The sequence below is a fragment of the Echinops telfairi genome, unplaced genomic scaffold (assembly GCF_000313985.2).
Source record: "Echinops telfairi isolate 266 unplaced genomic scaffold, ASM31398v2 ScPeMD7_6;HRSCAF=24_1, whole genome shotgun sequence".
Lineage (NCBI taxonomy): Eukaryota > Metazoa > Chordata > Mammalia > Afrosoricida > Tenrecidae > Echinops > Echinops telfairi.
Genome location: NW_022103903.1, coordinates 14,425,780 through 14,447,840, shown reverse-complemented (window position 1 = coordinate 14,447,840; position 22,061 = coordinate 14,425,780). Strand labels below are relative to the sequence as shown.

Genomic DNA, 22,061 nt, shown 5'->3' with positions numbered 1-22,061 from the left:
TTCCAGACTAATTTTATAAAATCAGGTTAAATAATTGAATCTTTTTTACTTTTTTTACTTCTGTGATCGTTCTCCATTCTGTCATTGCAGCATATGAATGTGAACGTTTGAAATTGAGTAAGGAAGACTGTAGATGAATCAATACACTTGAAATGCTGTGCTGGGGGAAAATATTAAACGTACCATGGACTGCCAAAAGGACAAACCGATCTGTATTGGAAGAAGTAAAGATAGAGTGTCCCTTAGAGGCAGGGATGGCACAACTTCGTCTTACATACTTGGACGTATTATCAGCAGAGACCAGTCCTTGGAGAAAGGACATCATGTTTGGTAAAGTGGAAGGGTGATAAAAAAGAAGGCCCTTAACGAGATGGAGTGACAGAAAGGCCGACACAGAGGCTGAGACATAGGAGTAATTGTGGGCATGGTGCTGGGCCATGCTGTGCTTTATTCTCTTGTGCGTAGGGTCGCCATAGGCCAGAGTCAACGCAATGGCACCTAACAATAACGTGATTGTTTAAAACTTACTATACAACTTTTCATGTTTAAAATTTAGATTTATAGTTTTTGTTTCCTGTTGTACAAAATTATAACATGACACATTGGTATAGCTTATGGGTCCTCTCTGCAGTGTAGTAAAACCTCATACAAGAAAACTTTAAAATCTTTGTGATTTTAGAGGATAGTTGATGGAAATCAATGACTGTTACACAGCAACTTTAAATTATGATATAAAATAATATCAATAGACTAGTGAGAGGGTGATTTCCTAGATATGGAAAAAAATTCTTTGGAAAGGTGAGTTTGTAAGTGCCATCACTTTTCACAAACACCACAGTGAACATGTCTCAAGGGGTGGGAGGGGGAGGAGTGAAACAAAAACATCTTACAATCTGACACAGGCACTTGTGCTCGTTGACTAGTTTTTCCAGTGACAGGCACTCAATCACATCAGCTTCTCCTAAAGCTCCTTCCTTATCTTGCTTATTTGCCAACCTAGAGAGAAAAGTAAAGTAGCTTTATAGCAAACTCATAATCACCAGCCATTTAATATATTTTAATAGTTTTATTGAGCTAGAATTAATATACCATAAGTTAATACATTTGGGCTTGAATTCTTTTCTAAAGTGTATTATTTCCCAGGGGGTGATAGTACTTTGGGAGGCGCATCTTGTTGAGCCACTTTTAGCAATATTAAAATTGCTCAGTGGCTTTGGCTAGAGTCCACCAGATCCCGCTAAAATTCTTTATCAATCTTTTACCTAATTTTTTAAAAGTAAATCATTTTATTAGGGGCTCTTACATATAACAAACCATACATTCGTTATTTCACTTGGACATGTACAATTATTGGCACCAGCAATTTCTAAACATTATCATTATCATTCTTCTTGAACCCTCTCATATCAGCTCCTCTTTTCTCCCCTCCCTCATTCACCATGCCACCCTTACAAACCCTTACTATATTACGTACTGTTATTACTATTTATATTCTATCAACTCATCTACTATCCTTAAACCAATTCTTACAGTAGCCATGGGTGACCTTTACTTAGTTCCATAATGTTATTGAGTTTATAAGATAAAGCCTTTCGTCAATTACTTGATCATAACATAAAATTCATAGAGAAATAAATGTTTTATCCTTAGCCTTTATTTCTTAATTTTCAGAATAATGAACTGGCATCCTACCAAGCTCCAAAGGTGGTCAAGTGGTTTTGTTTTGGGGGAGGGGAAGGCCATGGTCAAGAACTCATGAATTTAAAAATGCATTTTAAGTGACTTCATCTATCACAATTACTCTTCATTTTGAGGCTCAAATTTTACCATTTTTAGTCAGAGTCCTTTTTCCTATTCTTTCCAATCTCCTATGGGTCAAAATTTTGATAGGTTTTCAATTTACCTCTCCATTGTTTCTTTTTAAACATAGATGGGGGCAGTGTTTTAAAGTATTTTAAAGATAACAATCTGGGCAGTCTGGATATTTATTGTTAGTGACTCAAGTTATACATATAAAATACATAAGTGTATATAACCAGACCTATATTTTTATCTCTATTTAGTTTTTAGCTACCCTCTCCTCCATCAAAGGCTAGTTTACTATAACACATTCTTCTACCAGGCCTGTAAAAAGTAAATGGAAGAGTAAATTTGCTCTGCTGCAGTATAAAGAAATTTTCTTTCTCGTCTAGTTTTTTCTTATATTTTCCCTTCTAGTAAATTTCTGCATTGTTAGACTGTCACAATGAATAAACGACTGAACATATATTACTGAATAACTTTAGTTCTTCAGTATTTCAAGGTTAACAAAGTATAAAGGAAAGTGATATGGAAAATCTAAGGCATGAACTCTTTTCTGACTAGTCTGCTTTTGAAATTCTAGGATTTTATGAGCTATATATTTGGAGTAAATTCTAGTATTTTATGAGCTATATATTTGGGGTAAATTCTCTAACCCAAATTTCATATTTTTACCAAGTTTTGTTAACTGAAGAAAGTAAAACAATCTTTGTTTAGATGCAAACCTAGTTTTTGTGAGTAATGTATTTTAGAACAATGTATGACTGGAATTACAGAGCCTGAGCCAAATACTCTGTGTAAGTAGTTTAACAAGGACTTCCTGCTACCAACGAGCTCCACTGAAAGCAATCTTCCTTCATGCTAATGAATGGGTGTCTAACCGGCACAACCGGATTCTCCAAGTGTGGAGTCAGCACTGTATTCTCCTTGTGTTATATTAACTGACAACTGTATCTCTAACTTGTTTGGATTTCAATTAAGCTAACGATATGAAAAACAATATGACATTAGTCTATGAACTGTAGGATGGCATTTAAATAATTTGATCAATACATTACATGAAATGGTATTGAGATTTTTTTGGCTCACAGGCAAGACGACAACCCGGCAGGTGTAAAACAACAAAAGGAGCAAGGTGGAAAGGTAAGTCGGATCACTTCCTCTTTTGCACTTTTTAAGTTAGGCATTTATAGTCTTAAATTTGGTTATACTGTGACATTGAAAATAAATAGCTCAATGGAAAATTAAGCTTCCTTGTTTTTTTCAGATTTGGAACAGGCTGATTTGCTAATATATGCTACTGATATGAAATTGAAAGGGATTGGGTTTAGAGCTCACTTTGAAAAGAATGTTATGCCCAATCTGACATATAGATATATACATTTTTCGTATTAGGATAAGTTTCAGCAAGAATTAAGACATCATTGTTGTTTCCTAAGATCCTTTAAAATTGATTTGAGAAATCAGAAAATAGTCTTATTGTATAGCACTACTGCAAAATATCAAAGTACCTGGTTACTATTTTAATGTCTCAGCTAATGAAATGAAACTTAAATTATAAAATTCAATATAAATATTACAGTTGATATTTGAAAATTTTAAGTCAGCAGCATTAAATGTAACATAAATAGAAATCAAGCAATTCTTAATGGCTTAACCCAAATACGTTTTCTCTTTTGAGATGTCTCAAAATCTCAAAATGCTTGAGTTTAAACATTTCACTGAGCAAATTTTAAGCACTGAATAGCATATATATATATGTGGCATTCTTTCTTTTTCCAAGTATTTTTAAAATTAAAGATACATATTCAGGTATTGTTAACAGAATTCAAAATTGTATAGGAATATAGTCAGCAAAGTTATTTTATAATTCTTAGCATGTGAAAATTTAGTAACTACTCTATTTCAAATACTAACATTTAATAAAGTGTTTTATGATATATTTATAAGTAAAATATGGCTTCAAAAAGTTATGGAACATTTCAGTGGCTCTTAATCTCATTTTTCCATAAACTTTTTAAAGTTCTTACACACACAGCAGGTGAGTTTCGAAATTTTCAAGTCTTAAATGTTTTGAAAAAAACAAAACAAAAACAATCTTCAGAACCTCCCCGCCCCACACACCCTCCCTGGGGACGAACAACAGAAACGTGGGTGAAGAAAGACAGTGGTTGGTGTAAGATATGAAAATAATGATAATTTATAATTTATCAAGGGGTCATGAGGGTGGAATGGGGGTAGGGAGGGAAAAGAGAGGAGCTGATACCATGGCTAAAGTAGAAAGAAATGTTTTGAAAATGATGGCAAAATATGTACAAATGTGTTTGATTCAATGGATGTATGATTACTATAAAAACTGTAAGAGGCCCTGGTTAAAATGCTTTTTTAAAAAATCTTCACATTTTACACAAATTTATTTATACTAAATAAAAACAGAATAAAAAGCATTACAGATTGTAAAAATGTCAAATAATTTAAATAATATATAGAATTTATAGTAATTTATTTTTTTCTAAAGTTACTTTAGTCCTTGTTCAAATAGCTGATGACATTAATAGTTCAGAATAAATTTCAACCCTTTAACTAGGGAAATGTTGCAAATTGTCTTCAAGCACAAAAACATTCTATTTCACGTTAGATTCAAAACTGATTATATTTCTTGAACTATGTTAGTTAACCAACACAGTAACTATTAAAAGTAATTTCTTCATTTAAAACAACAGCAACCTATGAATCTTTAAGTAGCTATCCAGGATGTATTTCATGCAGTACTCAATAATTTTTCATCATATTTTGGTCCCTGAGAATTCTTCCTATTGATAAATTGGTGGAGAACCTTTTATTGGAATCATTTGGTTTTGGTTTTAAACACTCCACTAAGCAAACTGCCAGTGTTGATTAATATATATATAGTTAATATATATATATGTTGATTAATATATATATTATACACACACAAAGTTGTATAGTAATACAGTCAGTAAAGTATACTCAAAGATGATCCATATTGAGTTAACACTTTGCAACATTAAGAAAATAAATTTGGGAAGGAGGAGGGAAGGACAAAAAGAGGAGCTGATCCCAAGGGCTCAATGGAAAGTAAATGTCTAGAAAAGAATGATGGAATATATTATGAATATGTCAGATACAATTGATGTAGGGTTCGTAACAAGAGTTGTAAGAGCCCCAATGAAGTGATTAAAAAAAGAAAAGAAATTTAAGGTACCACAAAGGATTGTATAAGATGGGGAGGGCGGGCACTCATCAATATCATGTAGCCTATGTCTATGGGAAGCCGCTTTGAAATTATAATATACTTAGATGTTTAATTTTGCTTAATATTCTGATTTGTCATTATCTGTCACTGTCATCAAGTCAATACTGACTCACAGTGACCCTACAGGATAGAATAGAACTGTCCTTGTAGATTTCTGAGCCTATAAATCTTCATGGTAGTAGAGAGCCTCTTCTTTCTCCCGCTGAGGCTACATGTTTCAAACTGCTGACCTTTTAGCTAGCAGTCCATGGTGTAGCATTTATACTACCAGGTATCCTTGTGATGATGTAAAATTAACAACCAAATAGGAAATCATTGTTTGCAGAGTTATGAAGAATTCTAGCAGTTTGACTACTAGAAGACGCAACTTATACACATCATATAAATGCACATGAGTACCTACGTTAAGTCAAGTTCAGCATAGATAAATAAGGATTTGGGGATCATTCTAAATGGCATTTACGAGTCAAGATAATAAACTGTGACTGTCAGCCAAGGAGGACAGACACAGAAACTTCTCCCTTTGGCTCCCAATCTCCACAATGATGCGAAGGATATTCTAAATTTAACAAGAGATTTTCAGTGATATGACTGGAGGATTAGAATTGATAATTCATTTGTGTAAAATGCTTAATTTGACTTGATATTTAACTTGACCTTAAAGATTCTAATAAAACTGCAAATAATTATATTGATGTGCTATATTATTGCCTGCTAGAATTGTTTTTAAAAATCACATGCATAAATCAATAAGATTTGATAAGGATAATTTTCATTAGTAGTATATTTCACTAAAGATAATCTATTTCTATTCATATGTACAGAGAAATAGGAAGAAATTTGAAAGGTTATTAGTTGTTTGACTCTGGCAAATCACTTTATTTCTTTCAAGCTTTTAAGAAACTTGAAAGTACAGTTTAGGAAAGCCAACAGTCAAGTAAGGGAAATTTTAAAAAAAAATGTAAAAAATAGAGGAACTGAAATTATAAAAAATAATCACTTTGCATCCCCTGGCAATTAAAAAAAAGTGTACTATAGACCATAATCTAGGATAAAATGTACATATCTGCTTTTTCTGTCCGCCCACCACCTCCAGGTCATTCTAGGGGGCAATACCACCCACTTTGGGAGACAATGCACTACATGTTTAGTGGTCAAATACAGTAAGACCCACATCAAGGCACTTTATTATGAGATTTCAGAACACCTGGAATTAAAAGACCAAGAGTCATATGAAGGAAAACAGTAAAGGGGAAAAAACACCCCCAAAACAGAACTTACATAAAATATAAGGAATTACACTATAATTTCTCAAGAGCAACAAAGAAAGTTAAAGTATAATAGGAAAATGTTACAAAATTCTAAGGAAATATCATTTTCAAACGATAATTTTATCTGCAGAAAATGTATTATTCAGGTTTAACAACAGAATAAAATCATTTCAGAAATGTAAGTTACCCAGTGTCTTCTGAAAGCTCTGGTAATCCCGGCTGCCGGGGAAGTCCTTCCTAGTTTCCCACTGCCATTAATCCAATTCTGACTCTCAGAAATCCCTTAGGACAGAGTAGAACTGCCCCTGTGGGTTTCCAAGACTACAAATCTTTATGGGAGTAAAAAGCCTCAATTTTCTCCCACAGAGCAGCTAATGGTTTTGAACTGCTGACACTATGGTTAGCAGCTCAAAAAGTAATCCACTGCCATCAGGGCTTTCCAACTCAGAGTGACTCCATATAAGCCTTCCCTGGCTGTAAACCTTTATGGGAATGGATAGCCTAAAGTTTTCTCATTAAGTGGCTGGTGGGTTTGAGCCACCTAACTGTTTAGTAGTCCAATGCTTAGCTGACAGCACCACAAGGATTGACTAAACTTTTCTTTTTCACTGTTTAAGTTTTTGAAGGAAAGTCAGTAAGAAGGCAAAATGCTGTAAGCTATCTTAATTAAATATTTAAAATACTCCACAGAAAATGAAATGTGTATTATAGGAAACAAACTATTGTTCTTAACCAGTTCTTAAAATTTCATTGAGATATGGGTGCTACAGCAAAGTATGGCAAAGAAACCAAATGATGCCCAGCATTCAGAAAGAACGGGGTCCGGGGTTATTTCAAACAGCAGCTATCTGAGTGAGGCATCACCTCAGTCCATCCTCTCAACCTGTGTGATGCAAGGATCATAAATTATAAAATCCAAATATGGAGGGAACTGTATCAGAGCTTAAATTCTGAACAGTAAGTTTGCAGAAGGCTTTGGATGACAGTGGAAACCCAAAATTCATTTACAAGGTCCCCACATAGATCAAGCCTCCGGTAAATCCTCTCCCACCATAGTCCTGTGAATAGCCTTGCTATCAGACAGAGAGCATTGTTAAGTCCATTACGGCAGCTTTGTGTAGGTTAAAATGGAATAACTTATCACCCATTTTACAGTTGTTTCAGTTTTTAACATATTCTGCTTTCTTTTCTAGTGAGAGTTTTGTTTCATTTTATCGTTGTTGTTGTTCTGTCTATTTGCTTCCTGTTTCTGTTTTGTATGATTTTCTGCATATGAAATCCAGGATAGGTAAATCTATAGAGATAGTAATTGGAATAATAATTACCTACAGGCATGGATAGGGAGGATGGGCGGAAATGGGGAGCTAACAACAATGATTACAAGAAAAAAATGTTCTGAAATTGATTCTGGTGATGATTGTACAACTCATCTTAATATAACGGAACGATTAAATTGTATGATATTTAAAGGATGTGTCAATAAAACTGTATTGTTCAGTGAGAGTTACTCAGAAAACATTTCTGAGTAAATTCTTACTATCTTTATTAAAGGGCTACTTCTGTCAAAGGCAATTCTTAAGGTCTTTTCCCTTGTCATATGGCTTTCTCAACCAAATCGCCCATCTAACTGCCTCTGCCGAGAACTCACCCATCTCTCCACAACAACTGAAGCCATTGAAAAGGGTGAGTCCTGTAAAACAGGCTGTCAAAATTAAATGCTAGTTCTTGTTAAGCCTAACCATTTGGTTAAGTTACTTAAACTCAGCATTATTACTACATGAGACAATACACTTAAAACTGTCTCTGTGATACAGTAAGAGCTCAGGTAAATATGAGATAGCAAGAACTCAATATAAGAACTCACGTAAAGATTAAAATATGCTAAGAATACTAAAATGAATAAAAATCATTGCTCTCACGGGGCTTCTAGGAGGAGACAGGGGAGTCAGACAATAAGATAATTAAGTAAAACAGTATGTTAAAGAGTAAAAGTATGCTAACAAGAAAAATAAAGCAGGGAAGGGTCAGAGAGAGTGTTGCAGTTTTAGATAAGGTAACTAGCAAAAGTCACTCTGAGGTGATATTTGAGCAAGACTTAAACAAATTAGGGGGATAAGAGGCTACTATATGGGCAAGAGCATCCCAGGCACAAGAATCACAAGTGCCAATACCCGTAGGCAGGATCATGTTTGGTTTGTATGAAAAATAGAACAGAATCAGTGAATGGGAGGTAAGGAAAGCAGAGAAGTAAAATATGGTCATGTAGTACGTTGCTTACATAGTAAAGAACTGGTTTTTCCTCTGAGCTAAACAATAATGGAGGGTTTTAGCTATAGGAATGACATGACCTGACTAATATTTTAATTCTGGTTTCTCTGTTAAGATTTAAGGGAAATGAGCTCCAAAGAAGGAAACAAGGAGACCACTTAGGAAGCTCCTGCAATAATTCAGGTGAGAAATAACGGTGACTTGGATCGGGGAGGTGGTGAGAGGTGGATGGATCTAAATATACTTTAAACAGGTGTTGGCAAGATCTGCTATTAGTTTACAGATGAATGAGTCCAAAGTATTTGGCCTGAGCTGAGCAACTCAAAGAACAGAGCTGCTGTTTACTGAGATGGGACAGTTTGGGGTGGGGAGGAAGTCAGGTTTAGACACAGACATTCAAAAAGAGCGGTCCAACAGATTGTCTGGTTGTACGCGCATTCTAGGCTGCACGCAAACCATAAAATTGAATAAGCAGCAAGAAGAGAGTGTTTACTGTCATGAGACTAAGTGACTTTACTGGGAAAATGATAATGGATAAAAATAAGACTGAGTCTAGGAGCTTTCCAATATTTACAGTTGGGGGAGATGAGGAGAAACCAGCAAACGAAGTGATGAAAGAGTCAGAGAAGTAAGAGGGAAATCAGGAGAAACACTTGGAAATATTTCAGGATATGAGTATTTGCGGGAAGTAAACGGCGCTGCGGTGAGGAGGAAATGACACAATAGCATTAACAACAATTACTTATGGGTTGAAATTATCTCAGAGTCCTATTGCTTCAAACTCCAAAATATACCCTAAATGGCTCTTGCTTATTCCACCTCAATTATGATCTAAGTATGGCTTGTAACCTACTATCATACCCCAGAAAAGGTTTCTGTATACAGCAATCAACAAGAACGATCTTTTAAAAATATAAATATTATGCCCATGCCATACTTATCCCCTCTAATCATCTTCTATTGAGTTTAGAATAAACTCTAAACCCCCTACTGTAGCTCATAAGGTTCTTTGCAATCTTGTCCCTGCATAACATTCTGGCTTTGCTCCTCTTATGTAACACTTGACATTAATTTCTACTCATCTTAGCATTCATTTTGTTCTTGAACAACTCAGTCCCACTCATTGCCTTTATACCCCATCTCCTGCACCATGAAGACATTCCCTTGGCACTTCATCTGGTTGGTTGGCTTCTAAGATTGACATCTCCAAGCTCAGATACCTCCTTAGAGAGGCCTTGAACAGCTGACCTATTAAAATATACATTATCTCATTTAACTCCTATATATCAGCCACTTCCCCTTAGGCTGTAAATATCTTAAGGGTAAACATTATGGATATACACAACAGCATTTAACTATGCAAATAATAGGTCTCAATAATTATTTGACAAAATATTAGACTTTCCACAACAGCAAGAGCATATTGTCAGGACATTGGTTTAACTTCCTATTCAATGTAAGCATCATTTCTAAAACCCTTCTGAGTGGATCATCATGGCAAGCTTTATTACTTTAGGAGGTAGTTTAGTCCATCCTGGGACAGCTATACATGTCTGCGGAGATATTTTTTCTACAAAGCTAAACCTCTCTGTATGCAATTTCTTTTTTGAACTTCTTGTTGATTTAGGCGAAGGTTGATAGAGAAACCCATCAGTTGTGCGTGTGGATTGTGTTGCATCACATCCATTTGAGCCCGTCGACGTAGCCCCACATTATCACACGTCCTCTCAGTGCCCTCTGCTTCCAGTCCTTCTCCTCCCTACTTTTCTCTGTTTCATCTTTGGGGAAACGCTGTTCTTTTCATCTGAAACGGCTGACTATTCTTACATTCGGGGGGGCGGGGTGAGTGCACTTCCAGCCCTGACTGGTGATTAAGGGTTATAGTCTGGAGGGGACTACTTGTTTCAATCTGACCAGTAAGTCCAGTCTCTCTTATGATTTTGAGGGGGGTTTTTCTTTCCTCACAATGTTTTCCATTCTATCCAGAACCTTCTAACGCGATCCTTTTCAGGGCACTTGGTAGTGGTAGGTGGGCACAAGGTAATTCTAGTCTCTAGGTTGTAGATACTGATGTCATTGGTCCTTAGCCCATCATCCTCCAACTCTCATCCTTCTTCTCTCCTCTAGGCAGGGAGAGACCAAGAGTTGCATAGTAGAAGGCCACTCACCAACCTTTAAGACTGCCGTCGCCACTCACCAATGTCTCTGTCATATTTCCACCCACTGACTTTGGAGTTCTATCCAGTAAGTCTAATCTCTCTTGCAGCACAGTTCTCCACATTTTTGTATTGTATATATGCTTGTGCCTTTATTTTTACAGAATGTATCCATTTCTTTCTGTGATTTTCCATATGGTATGACCTTTGATTCTCATCCCCCACATGCTAGTTTGGAAATCTCTCAGTTTCCATTATAAAATATCATTCTCAGAACTTAACACTCCACTATTTCTTCTGGCTGGCATAAAGTCAGCAGAGCAAATATTGCTCTTATTTTAGTCTTAATACCAATATTCTTATTAGTAAATTGCTCAGACAAAACTCTTCCAGTTCACCGAAACCTCTAGAGTTTTTCATGGGAATCTATAGACTTTGAGACATCTCTCCCCCAATTTATAGATGCAAAAGTATATTATAAATATCTAAGCAAAGTATTTTATATCTGTTGTCATTACTGAGTGCTATTAAGCTGATTCCAACTCAAAATGACCCTTATGACAGAGTAGCACTGCCATATTGTTTTCTTAGCTATAATATTTAAAGAAGAAGATTGCTCACATCTACTTCTGTTACACATATTCTTATTACATTTAGTATACTCTTCCATGCTATTTTAATCTTTTGAATCTGAACTCAAAACTTTAACATACTGATGACCATTCCAAACGTTGTGCCATCTACATACTGGCTAACTATGTCCTTTATGATGACATCCACATCACTGATAAAATACTTGCAAAAACACATAAAATATTAAGTCCTGTAGAATAACATTAGAGATCCTTTCCTCTGATTGGTTTTGCTATTATGTGTGGTTCAACGGGGTATTTGTACCATCAGAGCACCCTCTTTTTATCTGCAGAACATTATAAATGACATTAAGTTTATAAAATCATAATGTGTTGAAATAAGTAATTATTATGAAAGACTTACTTTGATCCACTTTATTATATATACATTTTACACACCACACAGAAAGTGCTATCAATATTATTTCTCAAATAATTTTTTTATTGAATTGCCTAATTTTTAAATCTTTTTTTCCAAAAACCAGGAGAAAACTTGGAGACAGACATTGCCATGTGAAGACACTGGGGGGGACATACCGATTTCCCTTTGTTCAACACAATCACTTCCAAGGAGGACAGAAGATGAGAGACCGACTTCAAGAACTAAGGCAGCGAACGAAAGCAATGGAACTCTCTAAAGATGGGCGTGTGTCCAGGACAGAGGCCGAGGAACCCGGGGAGTTCCCGCAGCATGCTGTTATTTATGAAAGAGAACCTGTAGCCGAGAGGCAGCTACAGGAGATCCAAAAATTGCAGGAGAGCCTTAACCATCTAACAGATGATGTCCAAAAATTTGGGCAGCAACAAAAAAGTCTGGTCGCTTCAATGAGAAGATTTAGTCTACTTAAGAGAGAATCTAGCATTACGAAGGGGATAAAAATCCAAGCAGAGCACATCAAGAGAGATTTGGACGATCTAATAAGAGAAGCCATAAAGTCAGAGGCGGAAAACGGTCCATCATCAGTGATCACAAGAATACTTAAATGTCAGCATGCTGCCATGTTCCGCCATTTCCAGCAAACTATGTTAATATACAATGATGCAGTAGCAGCAAAACAAGAGAAATGCAAGACATTTATTTTTCGTCAGCTTGAGGTTGCTGGAAAAGAAGTTTCAGAAGAAGAAGTAAGTGATATGCTTTATCAAGGAAAATGGGAAGTTTTCAACGAAAGCTTACTTACAGAAAGCACTATCACTAAAGCACAGCTCTCAGAGATTGAACAGAGACACAAGGAACTTGTTAATCTGGAGAGTCAAGTAAAGGATCTAAGAGACCTTTTCCTTCAGATCTCTCTTTTAGTCGAGGAGCAAGGAGAAAGCCTCAACAATATTGAAGTGATAATGAGCAGCACAGAGGAATATGTTCACACCACTACAGAGAAATTTGGACTAGCTGTAAAATATAAGAAAAGAAACCCTTGCAGGGTGCTGTGCTCGTGGTGCTGTCCATGCGGTAGCTCAAAATAAAGATTGTCCAGCTTTAAGGTGAGAATGCCCCATATTTCAGTGTTCTGTTTTCATCCATTCCATGTATTCATTCAGATACTTCTAACCACTACTTAAGTCATAATTTCCCCTTTGTCGCTCTCAGCAGCTAGAATTACTGGCCTGGATTAAATAAATGTCAAACAGTGTGTTTCCTAGTCTCTTCAAAATTTGGGTAATCATAGTACTTATTTAGTAAACTATGCACAGTATAAAGACCTTTAAACATGCAAGCTAATGACTGAAAATGAGATGAATACTGTTGCATTTCTGATCAGGTGGTCAAGCTGATTTTTCATTTATGTGACTTCCAATGCTTGAACAAGATAAATAATGACCATGGAAACAATCTTCGTAGCTCATCTGAAAATATTTTGGTAGTTGTAAGTTTATAAAACAAGATCTCAAAGGTACTACACTAAAATTAAACAAAACTGGAAACTGTACAAAATATTTCAAGTTCAGATAGGCTGCTAGTTCAATGATAAACAAAGCCTAGAATAACTCAGCTAAGGAAATTGTAAAGAATATAGTTGGTAACTGGGAGCTTAATCTACCTATAGGCCTGAGACTGCAAGGCAAGGCACCATTTTCTTGAAATCTGGTTTATTTTCTAAGGAAAATGAATTCCAAGTCAGGAGAATTAGGAGATAGACTCAAGCATAGGCTATTGTATTCTTAAACGTTTCTCACTTAATTTTGACACCAGCCACTGTACAATGAGCTATAGGTATAATCTGACCGCATACAGGGATAGAGTTTGAAACTTAATTCTGGCTTGGAAAGCAGATAACAACTGACTACAATTATGAGATAATGTATGTTCCGCACAGAGACTTAAAAAGAGAGATGAGATCAAGCCTTGAGGTAGCTACTTTAGGCTAGGTGGTCACTCTCTGAAAAGGGGTCCTTCCGTGAAGCTGTGACATTGGAAACAATAGAACAGACAGAGAGGAGGATGCCTGTCTACTCTGGGCAAATAAGAATGACCAGGACAGCTGGAGCCTTGTTTGGGGAGCGGGGAACAGGAGCGCAGGGAGCCATAGAAAAAAAGGCTAAAGTTGACAGGAAGCAAAATTAATTAAAGCCCCTCAAACTGTTTTAGGACTAAGAGACATTATATAATTTGTATTTAAGAAAGCTCAATGTCTACTGGATGGAAAATGAATTGGAATTGACTTGTAGGAACTGGGGAAGAATCCAAGAACATAAGAATGGGAAGGAAAGAAAATGAAAAAAAAAAAAAAGTAGGCTGCAGTAGTCTCCAAACTGCTGATTGGAGCTTATACCAGAATGGTGATGGGACAAGACATTAACACAGCACTGGCAATGCCCTATTCACTTTTCCAATAATTTTACAGTAGGCAAAGATTGCGGTAGATTCCAATTTCACCAATAAAAACAATGACATATTGTGAGGTGAAGTAACTTGCCTCAACTTATCGAAACTACACATTGAAAATCATGATTTGAACCGAGGTGGTCTGATTCTCCACTACTCATTTGTCAGTTTGGAAGGCATCCACGAATGCGATCAGAAAAGTGTCCCTTCCTCAAAGCAGAATACACCATGATGACACAGAAACAGTAACCCTGGCAGGCCCTTCACTTGCCACTGTGGCACAACTCAAAACGAGAAGAAACACATGAAAATATCCATTAGTTACAGAACATGGAAGGTATTAGGTAAGAATCTAGGAAGAACAGAAATTGTCAAAAATGAAATAGAATACTTACAGATCATTATCTTAAGAAGAGTGAACTAAACCTGACTGGTCTTGGCTATTTGAACTGGCCAATCATATGGCCTACGACACTGAGAATAATAAATTGAAGAGCAATGGTGTTGACTTATCACCCCCAAGAAACATTTCAATCTAACTGAAATACAATCCTGTAATTGATAGGATAATATTCATATGGCTATAAGGAAGACCAGGTAACATGATTATTAATCAAATTTACACACCAATCACAAATGCCAAAGGTGAACAAATTGAACATTTTTACTAACCTGTACAGTCTGAAAATGATCAAATTTTCATTCTAGATGCATTCATAATTACTGGTGACAAAGAAGCAATGACGGGAATGAAGGGTTAGTAGTTGGAAAATATGGCCTTGGTAACCGAAATGACAATGGAGATCACATGAGAGAATTTTGCAAGACCAACAACCCACTCATTGAAAATATCTTTATTCAACAACATAAATGGGAACTATATACATAGCTCTCACCAGATGGAGCACAGGGGAATAACACTAACTACATTTGTGAAAAGAGATGATAGATCAGCTCAATATCATCAGTCAGAACAAGGTCAGAAGACAACGGTGAACTAGACTATTAATTGTCCACATGCAAATTCAAGCTAAAGCAGAGGAAAGTTCAAACAAGTCCATGAGCTAAAATATAACCTTGAATATCATAAGAAGATATTTGATGTGTTAATCACTAATGACTGTATTCATACAAGATGCCCCATGACATGAGCATCATACCTGAAAAAAGCAAAAGGCAGGCAAGAAATAAAATATCAAAATTGATGTCAGACGAGATTCTGAGACTTGCTCTTGAACCTAGAAAGGCTAAAGGGAAAAGAAGAAAGTAAAAGAAGTAAGCAAAAGATCTCTCTGGGAAGCTTTAGAAGACAAATACATAATTAAAAGGAAAGGCCTGAAGTTAGGAAACAAAGAGAAAGAAAATATAACACTTCTGAAGATAAAAGAACCAATATTGAAAGATTCTATTGGTAGAATATTGAATGAAGCAGAAAGCATTAAGTCAGAAGGAATATAAAGAGTCACCATACCAAAAACAATTGGCTGATGTTCAACGAATTTAGGAGGTAGCATATGATGAAGAACAGACAGTATTTAAGGAAGAAGTTCAAACAGCTCAAAGGGCATTAGAGAAAAACAAGACCAGGATTTGACATAAACCAACGGAAACTAACAGACGCAACACTGGAAGCGATGGTTCATCTGTGCCAAGAAACTTGGAAGACAGCTACCTAGGCAAACCAATGTAAAGAGATCCATACATGTGCCCAGTGTAAAGAAAGGTGATCAAACAGAATGTAAAGGTTTTCAAATAACATCAATAATACTTTACACAGGTAAAATTTTGCTGAAGCTAAGTCAAAGACAGTTGCAGTGATATATTGACAGGGTACTGCCAGAAATTCAAAGTGCGGTCAGAAAAGGACATGGCCTGAGGATATCATTGCTGTCACTGAGGTCAGGTGGATCTTGCCTGAAAACACAGAATGCCAGAGAAATGTTTACCTGTGTTTTATTGACTATGCAAAGACATTTAACTGTGGATCTTCACTGCAAAAATCATTTCCTTATGAAGCATTCATGATGAGACTGGTCCCAATGAGCTAGAGATTAAAGATGTCTCAAATGTTCAACTTTTCCAAAATGCTATACCATTCCATGAGCCCTGATTATCAACCACTGTTCCTCCTTTTGGTACATTCCCTCCTGACCCAAACCAAACCCCAAACCAAGCTCTCTGCCACCGAATCGATTCTGACTCGTCACAAACCTGTAAGACAAGATAGTACTACTCCTGTGGGTTTCTGAAACTAACTCTTTATGGGAGTAGAAAGTCTCACATTTCTTCCATGGAGTAGTTGGTGTTTTCGAACTGCTGGCCTTATGGTCAACAGCCCAATGCATACCCTCTGGGTAATCAGGGCTTCTTGCTCACGACCCAGGCCTTCATAATTCAGGAACCATTAAGGAAATGGCTCACATGGTTGTGCAGGTTGGCAAGTCCCAAATCCGGATTTCAGAATTCTGTCTGGAGGATCCTCCTCACTCACACCAAACTGGAGCTGTTGACTCACAAGGCCACGGAAACTGCTAAATCAGTACAGGCAACTGAAGCACAGTGGGATTTGTGGCAAATTGGCTACTCAGTCCTGGATTAGCATTTTTTTAGGAAAGCCACTGGGGTCTGAATGGTGTTCATCACAAGTAAGCAAGGGGAGGCCACAAAGATAGTGTCTTGAACACATCCAGCACCCGGATGGTAGTCTGTTTTTGCCTTTTAACTTCAAAAGGTTAGGTGGAGGACAGACTGATGACTTACTTCTGGGCCTCTTAGGTTGGCCACGTCTGGTCTCAGCCAGTTCCATGATCCCAGCCTCCTGTTTTTCTCAATTAAGCAAGTAGCTGCCTGTGTGTCTATTAAGGGAACAGCTTAAAATCAGAAGGTCGTTCTTGTTTCAACACAAACTATAACCAAAAACGTAGAGACCAGGATTTACAGTACATCACAAAGTGGAAAACCACGGCTAGAAAAGCAACATCAAGTAACTATAAATAACACTAAGTAACTTTGTGTGTGTGTATATATATATATACATATATAACATTAAGTAACTATATATAACACTAAGTAATGCTACATATAACATTAAGTAACTATATATAACAATAACAAGTTATGGACAACACTGCAAACATGAAAAGGCCAAAACACTTAATTTTGCTCATGTGGCATTTGTAGGTAGACCAAGAGGCAACTCTTAGAAAAGAAGACAGGCATAGTGCAGGTTTAAAATCAGGAATCTGCAGAGTGAGGAAATGATCTGAGATGCTATGTTGTATAAGAGAAATGTAGTATCAAGCTTGGAGGAAGACTCATCTAGCAACCTGTGATAATGCAGGTGACGCAAGCTTGCTTGCTGGAAGTGAAGTGAGTTTGAACATCTTACCAATGAAGACCAAGATCATGATGGATTATGGCTCAACATAAAACAAAAATCCTCCCAAGAGGATGAATGAGCAACACCATGATGAAGAGATGCTGAAATTTTCAAAGATTTAATTTTACTTGGATTCCCAAATAGTACTCATGAGAGCAGCAATGAGAAAATCAAATAGCATACTGTTTTGGGCAAATCTACTGCAAAAGATCTCATTAAAGTGTTCAAGAGCAAGGATGGCGCTTTGTGCAGTAACTTGTGCCTGGCACCAAGCCATGACATTTCTATTGCTTCATCTGCATGGGAAAGCAGGCTAAGAATCAGAAAAACTGATGCATTTGGATTACAATAGCAGTAAGGAATATTAAATATAGCATGGGAAGCTAGAACAAGTAAATCTGTCTTGGAAGAAGTACAGTTAGAAAGCTCCTTAGTAGTGAGTATGCGAGACTTATTCTCAAATAATTTAGACATGCTATCAGGAAGGACCAAGTATGTTGTAGAGTAAGAACTAAGCCCCACTGAGAGCCTTGAGTGTGAGGTCATGCAGACCCACTTAGAGTTGCTGAAAGAAAGACTGAGCGTGCGCGCGCGCGCGCGCACACACACACGACAGCCTTTTTGAATTTTGAAGCAAGCAGTTTGCCTTTGGATGCATCTAGGGTGGACAAGTCTGTGCCCATCATGAGAGAAGACCCTCTTTCTAGGACTGAAGGTTAAAGGGAGCCTGGTATACTTTCTAGGTAATCACTTGCCTTCAGTTATTGAGTTTAAGTTGCTGTCTTCCAAGAATCTCTGAGTGACCTTGAACCATCAACCTATCAGGTAGTAGTCAGTAGTAAATGCTTAACTATTTACACCATCCAGAGACTCTACACTTATTCACATATATTAAGTATATAGCATATATGTGAATATATGTGCTAATTTGAATAAAATTTAAGATCTTCCTACTGTGTTGATTATTAAGCATTACTGGGGAATAACCATTTAAAGATTAAAAAGATGAATTTTTAACAGATGATAAATTCCCCAACAAACTGGATAGTAAAATAAAACCAAAAAAAATACTGGTGATTCTGATTCACGAAAGCAGCCTTATAGAACAGGGCAAACTGCGCCATAGACTTTCCAAGACTAAGTTGTTGTTTTTTTAGACAGAAGCAGCCTCCCCCTTTTGACAGCAGAGAAGTTGGTGGGTTTAAACCTATGCTTTGCAATTAACACTTCAATGCTTAACGCACCTTTGAAAAATTTGCTAATATAATTGTTCCTCATAAAAATTGAAATTATTTCATATTTGTGGACTTGTCCACAACATTTTATATGAGTATATAGTGTTTTTAATAGAAGCTGTAAATATAGAAAGATCAATGGAAAAGTAATGTATTCTGCAGAACCCTAACACATTATCAAAATTTTCATTGGTATGTTCCGAAACCAATTAGTATTACTCTGTCTTTTTTTTTTTTTTACTATTTAAACATTTTTATTTTTCTTAGAAATCATTTTATTGGGGGCTCATATAGCACTTATCACAATTCATCCATCCATCCATTGTGTCAAGTACCTTTTTAGATTTGTTGCCATCATCATTCTCAAAACACTTGGTTTCCACTTAAGCTCTTGGTATCAGCTCATTTTTCCCTCCCTCTCTGCTCCCCTCTCCCTCATGAACCTTTGATAATTTATAAATTATTATCTTGACATATCTTACACGGTCTGACGTCTCCGTTCACCCAGTATTCTGTTGTCCATCCCCCCAGAGAGGAGGTTATATGTAGATCCTTGTAATTGGTTCCCTCTTTCTAACCCACCTTCGCTCCACCCTCCTGGTATTGCCACTCACACACTTGTCCTGAGGGGTTCATCTGTCCTGGATTCCCTGTGTTTCCAGTTCCTATCTGTACCAGTGCACATCCTCTGGTCTAGTAGGATTTGTAGGGTAGAATTGTGATCATGATAGTGGGGGGGAGCAAGCATTTAAGGACTAGAGGAAAATTGTGTTTCATCATTGTTACACTGCACCCTGGCTTGTCTCCTCCCCACGACTCTTCTTCTGTAAGGGGATGTCCAGTTGCCCACAGATGGGCTTTGGGTCTCTACTCCACACCCCCCTCCCCTCATTCACTATGATATGATTTTTTGTTCTGATGATGTCTGATACCTGACCCTTCAACACCTCATGATCACACAGGCTGGTGTGCTTCTTCCATGTGGGCTTTGTTGCTTCTGAGCTAGATGGCTGCTTGTTTACCTTCAAGCCTTTAAGACCCCAGATGCTAAATCCTTTGATAGCTGGGCACCATCAGCTTTCTTTATTATATTTACCCATGGACCACAGAATCTGGAGTGGGCATGCAGACCCTACCATGATGCACCAAACCATGAGGACAGTGTGGCCACATGGAAGGATGCATGAAAAGAGAGAGCTACAGGGCTGGTCCCAACCAGAGCCAAACTGATCCACTCCCCGGAAGTGGGTGTGGCAGAAAGCAAAACTGAACCTACAGGTTGGGGAGAGGGGCCAGCATGCCACACCCACTTGGAGGCAGGCTGGGAGGGAGGAAGAGAAAGAAAGCGGGACTGGACCCCACGCTGGTACACCAGGCTCAGAGGATGACATCCCTGCGGGGAGCAAGTGGGACACAGAGGGGACTAGCAAACGACACCAGCACATGTCACGCTGTCCCTTTACTGAAGCAGACTGCCACAGAGGACATTTCTGGGGTCACATGGTGGGGAAGCAGTGCCATCTGAACTTCCTAAAACAGAGCGAATCAAGAAGGCACCACACCTGGATATACAATCTGGAGGAGAACACCACGGGAATGAAGGTTCCGGGGGGGACATGGGAGAGGGGTGGGGGTGGGGGAAAGGAAGTGGTGTTAACAGACTCAGGGACAAGGGAACAACAAGTGATCCAAAATCAGTGGCGAGGAGGGTATAAGAGGCCTGGTAGGGTGTGACCAAAGGTAATGTAACCAAGAGGAAATACAGAAACCCAAATGAAGGCTGAGCATGATAGTTGGACAAGAGGAAAGTAAAAGGAAATTGAGGAAAGAAGTTGGAGGTAAAGGGCATTTTTGGAGGTCTAGATACAGGTATGTACATATGTAAATATACTTATTTATGATGCTGGGGAAATAAATCTATGTGCATATATTTATAGGTTTTGTATTAAGGTAGCAGATAGACATTGGGCCTCCACTCAAGTACTCCTTCAATGGAAGAACACTTTATCTTATTAAACTGGCATTCCATGATGCTCACCTTCCCGATGCAATCACTGAAGACAAAGGGGTACATAGCAAATGTGAAGAAAGCTGATGGTGCCCAGCTATCAAAAAAATATAGCATATGGGGTCTTAAAGCTAAACAAGCAGTTATCTAGTTGAGAAGCAGCCAAACCCACATGGAAGAAGCACACCAGCCTGAGTGATCACGAGGTGTTGAAAGGATCAGGTTTCAGGCATCAAAGAAGAAAAAAATCATCATTGTGTGTTCACCTTCCAGATACAATTGCTGAAGACAGTATTACTCTATCTCAAGCAACAAAAACAATATATTTAACAAACTGTTGAACATGTTTGTATATTTATTTACACACTTTATAGATGTGGTAGGTTTTATGTCAATGTGGATGGGCCAGGAGTCTCCCATGACTTGATATAATGTAATCAACTCTATAATGGGCTCTTCTGTAAGCTGTCAAGCAGTTGTGGGAAGAAAAGGTAGGGTACTAATATGGTCGCAGCCTTGATACACTGAAAGGAAGCTTCATAGGGGATGTGGCCTACTCTTTATAAAAGTTGACACTATAGAGAAGCTTTTTCTTGCTATCCTGAATCCCATATTTTTGCACCAACCTCCAATTCTTGAGCTAACAACCCGACATATTGGCTACCAACCCAGGGAGCCATCAGTGCCTACTGACCTGGTATTTGTTAGTCTCTGCCAGCCACAAGTCTGATCTGCTGACATCCACTAGCCTGGTTTTCCTTTTTCCTCTTCCTGGTTCCTGGTCCATTGGCACCAGCAGTTGTACAGCTCAGGAAGAGTCTCCAGTTTAACTCTGACTAATGAACTTGAGCCAGACTGGACTTATCACTCCTACAATTGTGTGAGCCCTTTTTCTTGATATAAACTTCTCTCTTTATATATCTATGTAAGTATCACTAGTTTTGCTTCCCTAGAGAAACCAGCTTAACATAATAGGTGCTAAAAGTGGTCACATTTTATTTTATTTTTTTGTTTTTGTTTTTAAGTGGTCACATTTTAAAAACATAAGTACTTGTGAGAAAAATAGTCTTAGGAATTGGAGTCACAATATTAGAAATATATTGGTCTGAAAGTATGATAAAAATAAGTGTACTAATAAAATACCACTATTACCGTCGCTCGTAATAATAAAAACTACTACAAACACCGAGGCTCACATTTTTTTTTTT

General features: G+C 37.4%; 2 protein-coding genes across 3 annotated transcripts in view; one reads left to right on the top strand and one right to left on the bottom strand.

Moving 5' to 3' along the window:
- ARL13B (ADP ribosylation factor like GTPase 13B) overlaps positions 1-22,061 on the bottom strand; it is an 86,828-nt gene that overhangs the window by 33,612 nt on the left and 31,155 nt on the right. For both annotated transcript variants that reach the window (XM_045286258.1, XM_045286259.1), the window contains exon 4: positions 891-996. In XM_045286258.1, coding sequence (XP_045142193.1) covers positions 891-996 — 106 coding nt within the window. The remainder of the gene's footprint in view (positions 1-890; positions 997-22,061) is intronic.
- Positions 11,987-12,871, top strand: STX19 (syntaxin 19). Its single transcript, XM_004706439.2, has one exon. It carries the CDS (start codon positions 11,987-11,989, stop codon positions 12,869-12,871), a length of 885 nt encoding a protein of 294 aa, XP_004706496.1.